Genomic DNA, 12,844 nt, shown 5'->3' with positions numbered 1-12,844 from the left:
CCTGACATTATTGTAGCATCATCAAATAAAACATATAATGCTAGAGATAAAGGGCCAAACCCTGCAGTTTTTTGCACATGCTAATCTCCAAAAGGGGAGTTTCTTCTTTGGTAAGACTGTATTAATTATTATTGATTAGTAGTATTAAAGTAGCGCCTCTGAGCCCTAGATATGGATCAGGACCGCATTGTGTTAAGCACTGCACAAACAAAGAACACACAGTCCCTGCTCCAAGAGGCTTACACTATAAGTGTAAGATAAGAGATAACAGATGGTTACAGACAGACAGGAGAGTACAAGTAAACAATGAGAGAATGGGACTGGGCCCTTCATAGCTAAGCACATACTTCACTGTGGATAAGGCATAGTTCCCAAAAGAACCCAAGGCTAAACCTAAAAATCTCTCTTTGCAGATGCTACTCCACCTCATAAAATGAGATCAAAATGTGGGAAAAGGTTTTTGGGGAAAATGACTATACAAAATGGTCCTGGGGTGCCAAGTATATTAGTTCTCAATGATTCCATTGCAAATTCATTTACTTCTCAAATCAATATAGGTTTCATTCTAATTCACCCTCAGAATCTGTGTTCTTCTGGCTCCTGCAAGAATACCATTAACCATCACACAGTTGAGGTGTATTACAAGTGCAGTTAAGGTGAAAGTGACGTTTAGTAGACAATGATGTGAAGGAAGGGAAAATCCATCTTAACTCTCAGATCTCAGGCTGATTTTGCCCATTAGAAAAACAAAACTAAACTAAAAGCATCTTTTTCACATGTACCCTGAGCACATTAGACAGGGAATCGTGTGAGCAACAAACAAGACCCCCACAACATCTTTATTACAGAACAGCTTTTCAATGTACAATTATAAATACTTATGAAACTGAGGCATAGCACAGTGCAATCTCCAAAACACAACTCTGCTGTTAACATCTCAGTTCTCCCCTGTAATACCTGTACCACTCTTGCACCCATTCTTGTTACTCCATTTTACACCAGTGCTGAATTAGACATTGGCTTTTTTGCTGGAGCTATCCTCCTTTATCAATTAAGGAAAGCTCACCAAATTTACTTTCACTTGTGATTTTAACAGAATTTGAACCTGTTTCTCCAGAGGGAAATGAAAGTTAAATGTGCTAATCTACTAGCCATATATTAGACAAGAAATTAAGATGATAAAGTTGTTGCAAGTAAATTGGGATTGCATAAGCTACAATCAATATACTACCCTCCTAGCCAGAAAGGTGCTCTGTTATCAAGGTACTAAGCATGGTATATGAACTTAGATAAATTACAGTAGACAATCTCAGTCTTCATACTGGCTATTATTGTAAAGTATTGTATCCAAAACCTCAAGAATAGTTTGTGAGACACTATTAAAAACCTTGCGCAGCTTTAGGACCATGATCACCCTGATAACAGTAGTGGGCTGCTTAAGTCATCTTAGTCATTGGCACCTACCTGTTGATGCTTTCCCTGGAGAAGTAGACAGTGTATGCCAGGATATTCCCTTTAGTTTCTGCAGGTGGGCGCCAACTGAGACGGACAAATCGACTGGAGACCAAAACAGGGACCACATCTCGGGGAGCAGAGGGGAGGACACTGGAACTTGGGATAGCTGAAGGGGAAGGAGAGGAATCAATCAGAGAGGTTGGTGGAACAGGGGATTCAGGGCTGGTGGGAAGCAGTGTAGTTGGCACAACTGATGTGTTACAAAACAAAGGGCCAATGTGAAATGGAAGTGTGTGAATAAAATGAATGGGAGGGGAAAAAAAGAGAAAACTGACAGTAAAACCACACTTTAAAATACAACATTCTGTGCAAGCAATAATCCACAAAGTTCAAAAATACAACATTCTGTGCAAGCAATAATCCACAAAGTTCAACAGCAACAAACATATATTAGATGAGCTACTGTCCTGCTAATGTTCAGAGCTTCTCTCTTACATGTATGATCACAAAACTCATAAAAATTGCATTGCTCACACAGAGATTTTTAGTTATCTGACAAACAAAAATTTTTTAGCAACTCTTAAAAATCCATTTTCCACAAGAACCACCCTTATTGGACTGGGAAAGGCAGAAACTAAGAACTCTTCTATGAATTACTTAGTGGATGATTGCTCCCAAGTGCAATACAATAAAAAGCAGAATGGAAACTCAGATTTCAGTTTTAATATTGGTACATCTGAGCATCTGTTGTTGAGTTTCAAAAAAAAAAAAAAAAAAGTCAAACACACCAGGTGTATAAACAGTAAAACGAGTAAATGGCTAGGTCAGGGTTTCAGGTTGTAAAATTTACAAAAGTATTTGTGTGTGTTGAACACTAAATGTTTGTCTTATTGGTTGCGGTTCCAGCTACATATTGTTTTAGCATGCAAACTCCATAACCAGCATCCACAACCTTTTTTTTCCTTTCTGACCTAATGTGAAATCCAATGCTTAATCTCCCAGGCCGGTTGCTGTTACCACAGTCACAACTTCCTTAACTGTTGTCATGGAGAAGCACAGCCACTCATAGAATACCAGCATATTCTTATAACTTTTTCAATGATCCGTGTTTCTGGTCAAGTGTCCAAAAGGTGTGTGTGGGGGCCCAAAGGGAGTGATTGTTTATGGAGGATGCAAGCTTTGTGGGGAAGTCCCCCTGGTGGGATGTGCTAGGGGTGGAGTTTTCCTCTGCACATTTATTATTGGTTTTGGTTTTGTTGTGTTGTTATTTTAAATACTATCAAATGCCCACAGAGTAGCAGACAGGCATCTTTGATATGTTTTATAAACTTCAATGAGAAAAAAAAAAAAGCTGGCTCACCGTAGTATAGTACAAAATAAGCAGACCAGGAGCCTGACATAAGCCACTTAAAGAAACAGAATGCATCATTTTAAATCAGAAATTTGCCACTGATGGTGCACCTAAAGAAATTACTTTTTTCATAACTGTTCAGCTTTATTGGCCACAAAGCAATAAGCCCGATGGCTGTCCGCAACCTCTTTTTATTTTTTGGTGTGTGCTGTGAACAGTGTTATAGACATTAACTTACACTGGGCTGGTTAACAGTTCATGAACTGTGTTATCTAAATGGCATATAAAGGATGGCTTGATGTGTTCATAAAAATGCAAAAAAAAAGTAATTTGCATTGAATATTAGATCAACCAATGAACTTATTTGCATGTCCTCATCCTCAAATTCTGGAACCCTTGCTATTAACGAGATGTCCAAAATATGGCCACATCTTTTGACTATTTTCATGAGAAGAAATACTCCTTTCTATTAAATACAATACTCAGTATGGTGGGGTCCATTAAAAAGTAGTAATGCTTGAAGGATAATTGTCCTCAGTGGAAGAATTGTGAGACCCATGGAATTTCTCTATGATATTCCTCATGCACTATCTGGTGGAAAAGAAAGGCCGTAGTCTTGACAGCTCTTGACACCTGGGGCTGATTAACTAATATTATTTTATTATTTGTTCTATGATAGTTGTATTTCCTAGAAGTCCCAGTCCTGAACAGGGCTGATTTGTGCTAGGAGCTGTACAAATGCACAACAAGTGAAATTCTCCACTCACATCTTACAGCGGTGCAACTCCATTTGTTGCAATGGAATGACAGCTGATTTGCAATACTAAGAGAGATTCTGAGTTTTGGTCTAATTTGTATATCAACACCAATGCCACACGCCTTAATCAGGCCTATTAATGAATGCTAGACTGCATAAGTACATTATGGAAGCACCAAGAACCTTTGCTATGTTTTTAGTTGAATGATAAGATAGAAATTTTATTAAGTTGACAGATTTTGTAAGATCAACACCAACTTTGAGTAGGGTAATGAAAGTTCCGAGGGGAAACACATCAAGGTTGGGAGCTGGAGGGTCTACCCACTCCTTATTGCTTTCAGTAAATACTGTAGTGTTTGAAATATGCATTTTCTGCTAACTCCAGTAAAATCTATTTCACTTTTATGGTTGTTAGCAGCAAATAGTAAACATGTATTTATACTTATAATATAGAAATAACCTGTTAACTTGCCATTTATCTCAACAAGTAATATCCTAAAATCCTTTAAAGTTTCATATGAATACACTGGATGAAGTCGCTTGCGTCTGATCAGGGATGAATTTGTCCCATTTGTTCCCACTCTGTAAACAGTGGACATTTCTCTACTGTCTTGGCACCTGGAGTAATCATTTACTCCTATGTAAAGTGAGTGTAAAACATGACAGTTCTGAGCCACTTTGCAGAGGCATAAATTACTACACAAGATTCAGTGGAGACCATAGCAGCGGATGAACATAGGGCCACATTGTCAAGAGAGCTCAGTTCCCATTTAGGCACCTAAATAAACAGGCCAGATTATTAATCTGGCTGAGCTCTTTTGAAACTCTGGCCCCAGTTGTGAGAACTGAACTCCTCTGAAAATTCTGGCCATAGGATCCATCCCTGCAGGACAAAAGTCCTGTGGGAAATGGGAGGTGTGTCGGAGTTAGGTGCACAGGCAGCTTTGACACAGGAAGTTCATATGAATAGGGCATAGGCAGAACCATCTGTATATCACCAAACTATTTTATAGAAATTAAGGGCAACATTTTCTCTGATCTACCCTATGCATTTGATCATGCCGCACCTTTAAGCAGGGAAGATGTTGTCCGGCTGGCTGAGGGAAAGGGAACGGGGCTCTATGGGTGTGGAGGGGAGAGAACAACAAAAGGTGTTGCAAAAGGGGGGAATGGGTCAGATGGCCATGCTGACTCCTCCCCTGGAACCGGAAGGGTTGAAAGGGGACAAGCCCAGACAGGAAAAGCAGGGACAGGGAGGTGAGGGTGGGAGAGGATTCAAACACTGCGAAGCGCAGATGGAGTGGGATTGCGGAGGTCAGTGGTAAGCCAGAGGTAGGACTCTCGCAAGAATGGTGGAAGGTTGGCCCCACAACGGGTGCTGGTGGGGCCCAGGGTGCCATATTTGATTACCAAAGGCAGCCCCCTAGGCAATAAGTATCAACTGTGGGGGGCTTGGTGGGGTGTGGGGTCTGTGCACTATTTGTCCCTCTAAGGACCTCAGGATTGTAGAGGGTAGCTTGAAAATAAGAAACAAGTGCACCCTAAGGCTGAAAATCCAAAAGGCAAATAAAAATTATACAATATTTATTATCTTTTAAAAAATATAGCATGAATTTTAAGCCACTCTCATGAGTTTGGGGGACTTCACTCGTGATTTTTGAATGTTTGGGGCTGACAATACTGTAGATAGCACCCCCTAGAATACATTTGACCTAAACTACTCCTTTCTGAAAAGTCTAGTAGAAATAGATAAGCTTGCTGGAAAATCAACAGACTATGGCTCTGTCAAACCAAAGTTCAGTGATAAAACAAGTTGTGAAGTCAAGATTCCTTCCTGTAAATGCCTTCCTCAGTCCCAATTAGGCTAAACCAATGTTATGCCACAGCTGATCTCAGCTGCCATGGAGTCCCAGGAGGTGAAACGCCATTGTTCAAATAAGGCACTTACACCGCTATCCATTAAACCAGCAAGTTTATTTGCACCAGAACAAAACTAGCAGTTAGTGAGTAAAGATTTCAAGAGGTCTTCTACTCCAGAACCCTGCACTCAAGGCAGGATTAAATATTATCTAGACCATCCCTCACAAGTGTTTGTCTAACCTGCTCTTAAAAATCTCCAATGATGGAGATTCCATAACCTCCCTAGGCAATTTATTCCAGTGCTTAATCACCCTGACAGTTAGGAAGTTTTTCCTAATGTCCAACTTAAACTGCCCTTGCTACAGTTTAAGCCCATCGCTTCTGGTTCTATCCTCAGAGGTTAAAGATAACACTTTTTCTCTTGTAACAATCTTCTATGTACTTGAAACTGCAACCATGTCCCCTCTCAGTCTTCTCTTCTCAAGACTAAACAAACACAGTTTTTTCAATCTCCCCTCATAGGTCATGTTTTCTAGACTTTTAATCATTTTTGTTGCTCTTCTCTGGACTTTCTCCAGTTTGGCCACATCTTTCTTGAAATGTGGCGCCCAGACCTCGTCACAATACACTGAGGCCTAATCAGAAAAGAGGAGAATGATGTTTGCTTTTTTTGCAACAGTGTTACATTGTTGACTTATATTTAGCTTGTGATCCACTATGACCCCCCAGATCCCTCTCTACAGTACTCCTTCCTAGGCAGTCATTTCCCATTTGGTATGTGTACAAGTGATTGTTCCCTCCTTAGTGGAGTACTTTGCATTTGTCCTTGTGGAATTTCATCCTATTTACTTCAGACCACTTCTCCAGTTTGTCCAGATCATTTTGAATTTTAATCCTATCCTCCAAAGCACTTGCAACCCCTCCCAACTTGGCATCATCTGCAAACTTTATAAGTGCACTTTCTATGCCATTATCTAAATCATTGATAAAGATATTAAACAGAACTTGACCCAGAACTGACCCCTGTGGGATCCCACTCAATATGCCTTTCCAACTTGACTGTGAACCACTGATAACTACTCTTTGGGAACAATTTTCTAACCAATTATGCACCCACCTTACGGTAGCTCCATCTAGGTTGTATTTTCCTCGTTTGTTTATGAGAACATCATGCGAGACAGTGTCAAAAGCTTTACTAAAGTCAAGATAGATCACGTCTACTGCTTCCCCCATCCTCAAGGCTTGTTACCCTGTCAAAGAAAGCTATTCGGTTGGTTTGACATGATTTGTTCTCGACAAAACCATGCTGTTACTTATCACCTTATTATCTTCTAGGTGTCTGCAAATTGATTGCTTAATTATTTGCTCCATTATCTTTCTGGGTACTGAAGTTAAATTGACTGGTCTGCAATTCCCTGGGTTGTCCTTATTCCCCTTTTTATAGATTGGCACTGTATTTGCCCTTTTCCAGTCCTCTGGAATCTCACCTGCCTTCCATGAACACAGAGCAACATGCTCTCTGTGGGAAGCAGCAGTGAGCAAGCACAGCAACCAACCATATTCTGCACTAGCTGAATTTTCCAAGTGGACTTCAAGTGCAGCCCTATGAAGAGAATATTGGGATTTGGGAACTATAGTGAGGTCTTGATCCAGATGGAAGAGTTGCAACCATCTAGCCAAAGCGTAATTGCTGCGAGCAGTGAAGGTGCTGTAGGAACAACAAATAAAATAAACCACCTGTCCACATTTCCACAGATTTGAAGCACAGACACGTCACCTCCCTCCTTCAGACAGCTCTACTAGTTTCACGCTCATTTCAGGATGCAATTAAAAATAATCCTCTGTGTTTAAACCTACCTAATGGACAGTCAACTGTAGCTCCTGGATTTCACTTTTCTACTCTACAAGCACCATTTCGATTTCCACAATCTCGCTATGTAACAGCCACCTTCTCTCCTGTCTTGCCATGTGGAACAGCCTTTCTGTATCTCTGTTTCTTCTCCATTTCATGTATTTTCATGATCTTCATTTAAAACATCTTCCCATTCCTTTGATTATATCACTTACTTTGTCTCTCTGCTATTACATATAATTTAATTCTGGAATGCAGTTTGAGATACAGGTTGTGTGAAACAAATTTATTCAGCACGTGTCTCCTTCTACCCTATATAGCACTTTCTCTCCCAATTTTTTCTGCCCTGCTCAAACTGAGAGTGGACGCAATATCTACCTTCAGATTAAAACTCTCATTTTGGAGTGAAGTATGGTCAGTGGGCTAGCACATTAATTTGTTACCATGCCAACAACCTGGCTAATCTCATTTTTTTAATGTATCGGAGAGGGGAAATTGACAGTAAAGCTGTAAAGCATAAAAAGGGCTCATTGGCGAGAACGGCTCTTGTACTTAAAACCCAGTAAGTAGGCAAATGAAAGGAATAACTACTAGCAATGATTAATTAAGGTAATAAAAACTCATTATGTAATCATAAATCGTGGACATGCATCAACCGCCATCTCATTTACTGTCACTTTAAATAGAAAAATATTAATTTCTGGAGTTTGTGAAATAATGATGTGTTAAATATTTTTCTTAACAAAAATAATGCTTCTGCTGTGAAAGAGTATTACTGTGTGAAAAAGTTACTTACCAGTGACAGGAAACGGCATATAATTGCAGATGTTAAAATTACTTGTCGACAAAACACAAAAAGTTCGATATGCAACATACTCAAACTTTACATAGAGATACAGGAGGCAATCACTCATAATTAGGGACAATTATGCCTATTGCAATTTAGTTATGATTTTTTCTAGATCGATGGCAACATTCTATATGTCTTTATTACTAATAAAATGTACACCCCCTCACACAAAAGATAAAAACGGTTCAAATGTAATTCCAACAGTGGCCAATAACAGCAAATCCAAAAAAATAATTTAAAAAAAATCATGGCCCATATTTTCAGGAGTGACTAGTAATTCTGGGTGTCTCAATTTTTGGGTGTCAGCTTAACACCATAATGGGGTCAGATTTTACAAAACTGCTGAGCACTTAGCTTCTGAAAATCAGGCCACTTAGAGTATGTCTACACTGCAAGTGGACACCCCCAGCTGGCCCGTACCAGCTGACTAGGGCTTGCGGGGCTTCGGCTAAGGGACTGCGGTGTAGGCGTGGTGTAGGTGTTTGGTTTCGGGCTTCAGTCCAAGCTATGGGACTGTCCCACCCAAGCTCCAGTCTGCACCTGAACATCTACACTGCAGTTAAACAACTCTGCAGCCCGAGCCCCAGAAGTCCGATTCAGCTGGCACAGGCCAGGCACGGGTTTTTGTGTGTTTCAGTTAGGATATTTGAAAATAAAGGCACTCAGTATCACATTTTACACTTGGAAATCTTGTTTTTAATAATAGAATCATAGAAATGTAGGACTGTAAGCCCTGGTCTACACTAGGACTTTAGGTCGAATTTAGCAGCGTTAAATTGATGTAAACCTGCACCCGTCCACACGATGAAACCCTTTATTTCGACTTAAAGGGTTCTTAAAATCGATTTCCGTACTCCACCTCTGACAAATGGATTAGCACTTAAATCGGCCTTGCCAGGTCGAATTTGGGGTACTATGGACACAATTCAACGGTATTGGCCTCCGGGAGCTATCCCAGAGTGCTCCATTGTGACCGCTCTGGACAGCACTCTCAACTCAGATGCACTGGCCAGGTAGACAGGAAAAGAACTGCGAAATTTTGAATCTCATTTCCTGTTTGGCCAGCGTGGCAAGCTGCAGGTGACCATGCAGAGCTCATCAGCAGAGGTGACCATGATGGAGTCCCAGAATCGCAAAAGAGCTCCAGCATGGACCGAACGGGAAGTCCGGGATCTGATCGCTGTATGGAGAGAGGAATCTGTGCTATCAGAACTCCGTTCCAGTTTTCGAAATGCCAAAACCTTTGTCAAAATCTCCCAGGGCATGAAGGACAGAGGCCATAACAGGGATCCAAAGCAGTGCCGCGTGAAACTTAAGGAGCTGAGGCAAGCCTACCAGAAAACCAGAGGGGCGAACGGCTGCTCCGGGTCAGATCCCCAAACATGCTGCTTCTATGATGAGCTGCATGCCATTTTAGGGGGTTCAGCCACCACTACCCCAGCCGTGTTGTTTGACTCCTTCAATGGAGATGGAGACAACACGGAAGCAGGTTTTGGGGACGAAGAAGATGATGATGATGATGATGATGAGGTTGTAGATAGCTCACAGCAAGCAAGCAGAGAAACCGGTTTTCCTGACAGCCAGGAACTGTTTCGCACCCTGGACCTGGAGCCAATACCCCCCGAACCCACCCAAGGCTGCCTCCTGGACCCAGCAGACGGAGAAGGGACCTCCGGTGAGTGTACCTTTTAAAATACTATACATGGTTTAAAAGCAAGCATGTGAAAGGATTAATTTGCCCTGGCATTTGCGGCTCTCCTGGATGTACTCCCAAAGCCTTTGCAAAAGGTTTCTGGGGAGGGCAGCCTTATTGCGTCCTTCACGGTAGAACACTTTACCACTCCAGGCCAGTAACACGTACTCAGGAATCATTGTACAACAAAGCATTGCAGTGTATGTTTGCTGGCGTTCAAACAACATCCGTTCTTTATCTCAGGAGAGTGAGATAAAGAACCTCAGGAGAGGTTACTCTTTACCTCAGGAGAGTGAGATATCATTCATGGTCTCCTGGTTGAAATAGGGTGCTTTTCTTCAGGGGACATTCAGAGGAGCCTGTTCCTGCTAAGCTGCTTGCCTGCAGCTGAACAGAAATGTTCCCCGCTGTTAGCCACAGGGAGGGGGGAGGGTTGAGGGGGTAGCCACGCGGTGGGGGGAGGCAAAATGCAACCTTGTAACAAAAGAACATGTGCTATGTATGTAATGTTAACAGCAAGGTTTACCCTGAAAAACTGTAGCCACTGTTTTATAAAATGTGTCTTTTTAAATACCGCTGTCCCTTTTTTTTCTCCACCAGCTGCATGTGTTTCAATGATCACAGGATCTTCTCCTTCCCAGAGGCTAGTGAAGATTAGAAAGAAAAAAGAACGCACTCGAGATGAAATGTTTTCCGAGCTCATGCTGTCCTCCCACACTGACAGAGCACAGACGAATGCGTGGAGGCAAATAATGTCAGAGTGCAGGAAAGCACAAAATGACCGGGAGGAGAGGTGGCGGGCTGAAGAGAGTAAGTGGCGGGCTGAAGACAGGGCTGAAGCTCAAATGTGGCGGCAGCATGATGAGAGGAGGCAGGATTCAATGCTGAGGCTGTTGGAGGACCAAACCAGTATGCTCCAGTGTATGGTTGAGCTGCAGCAAAGGCAGCTGGAGCACAGACTGCCCCTACAGCCCCTGTGTAACCAACCGCCCTCCTCCCCAAGTTCCATAGCCTCCACACCCAGACACCCAAGAACGCGGTGGGGGGGCCACCGGCCAACCAGCCACTCCACCACAGAGGATTGCCCAAAAAAAAGAAGACTGGCATTCAATAAATTTTAAAGTTGTAAACTTTTAAAGTGCTGTGCTTAAAGTGCTGTGTGGCATTTTCCTTCCCTCCTTAACCACCCCTCCTGGGCTACCTTGGTAGTCAGCCCCCTATTTGTGTGATGAATGAATAAAGAATGCATGAATGTGAAGCAACAATGACTTTATTGCCTCTGCAAGCGGTGATCTAAGGGAGGAGGGGAGAGTGGTTAGCTTGCAGGGAAGTAGAGTGAACCAAGGGGCGGGGGGTTTCATCAAGGAGAAACAAACAGAACTTTCACACCGTAGCCTGGCCAGTCATGAAACTGGTTTTCAAAGGTTCTCTGATGCGTACCACGCCCTCCTGTGCTCTTCTAACCGCCCTGGTGTCTGGCTGCGCGTAACCAGCAGCCAGACGATTTGCCTCAACCTCCCACCCCGCCATAAATGTCTCCCCCTTACTCTCACAGATATTGTGGAGCACACAGCAAGCAGTAATAACAGTGGGAATATTGGTTTAGCTGAGGTCTAAGCGAGTCAGTAAACTGCGCCAGCGCGCCTTTAAACGTCCAAATGCACATTCTACCACCATTCTGCACTTGCTCAGCCTGTAGTTGAACAGCTCCTGACTACCGTCCAGGCTGCCTGTGTACAGCTTCATGAGCCATGGCATTAAGGGGTAGGCTGAGTCCCCAAGGATACATATAGGCATTTCAACAGTTATTTTCTGGTCTGGGAATAAAGTCCCTTCCTGCAGCTTTTGAAACAGACCAGAGTTCCTGAAGATGCGAGCGTCATGTACCTTTCCCGGCCATCCCGCGTTGATGCTCGTGAAACGTCCCTTGTGATCCACCAGTGCTTGCAGCACTATTGAAGAGTACCCCTTGCGGTTTATGTACTCGCCGGCTTGGTGCTCCGGTGCCAAGATAGGGATATGGGTTCCGTCTATGGCCCCACCACAGTTAAGGAATCCCATTGCAGCAAAGCCATCCACTATGACCTGCACATTTCCCAGAGTCACTACCCTTGATATCAGCAGATCTTTGATTGCGTGGGCTACTTGCATCACAGCAGCCCCAACAGTAGATTTGCCCACTCCAAATTGATTCCCAACTGACCGGTAGCTGTCTGGCATTGCAAGCTTCCACAGGGCTATCGCCACTCGCTTCTCAACTGTGAGGGCTGCTCTCATCTTGGTATTCATGCGCTTCAGGGCAGGGGAAAGCAAGTCACAAAGTTCCATGAAAGTGCCCTTACACATGCGAAAGTTTCGCAGCCACTGGAAATTGTCCCAGACCTGCAACACTATGCGGTCCCACCAGTCTGTGCTTGTTTCCTGAGCCCAGAATCGGCATTCCACAGCATGAACCTGCCCCATTAGCACCATGATGCCTGCATTGGCAGGGCCCATGCTTTCAGAAAAATCTGTGTCCATGTCCTGATCACTCATGTGACTGCGCTGACGTCGCCTCCTCGCCCGGTATCGCTCTGCCAGGTTCTGGTGCTGCATATACTGCTGGATAATGCGTGTGGTGTTTAATGTGCTCCTAATTGCCAAAGTGAGCTGAGCGGCCTCCATGCTTGCCTTGGTAAGGCGTCTGCACAGAAAAAAGGTGTGGAACGATTGTCTGCCGTTGCTCTGACAGAGAGAGGGGCGACTGACGACACGGCTTACAGGGTTGGCTTCAGGGAGCTAAAATCAACAAAGGGGGTGGCTTTACATCAAGGAGTATTTCAGGCAGGACTTCACGGAGAGTTCCAATAAGAAATGGTGCACCTAAGTTATTGTTCTTATTGGAACAAGGAGGTTAGTCTGTCCTCTGATTGATACATGGCTAGATTTACCTCGCTGCACCTTCTCTGTGAGTGGCTGTAGTGTGACCTAGAGGAATGAGTCCCCTAGACGGGGGGGGAGGGGAGCAAATGAGTACAAAACAAATC

General features: G+C 43.2%; 1 protein-coding gene across 1 annotated transcript in view; it reads right to left on the bottom strand.

Annotated features, from left to right (window-relative positions):
• DCC (DCC netrin 1 receptor) overlaps positions 1-12,844 on the bottom strand; it is a 967,455-nt gene that overhangs the window by 288,908 nt on the left and 665,703 nt on the right. The window contains exon 9 of the mRNA XM_078852711.1: positions 1,465-1,605. Within this exon, the coding sequence (XP_078708837.1) occupies positions 1,465-1,605 (141 nt within the window). The remainder of the gene's footprint in view (positions 1-1,464; positions 1,606-12,844) is intronic.

This window comes from Lepidochelys kempii, chromosome 5 (genome assembly GCF_965140285.1).
Source record: "Lepidochelys kempii isolate rLepKem1 chromosome 5, rLepKem1.hap1, whole genome shotgun sequence".
Lineage (NCBI taxonomy): Eukaryota > Metazoa > Chordata > Testudines > Cheloniidae > Lepidochelys > Lepidochelys kempii.
This window is presented reverse-complemented; position numbering and strand designations above follow the sequence as displayed.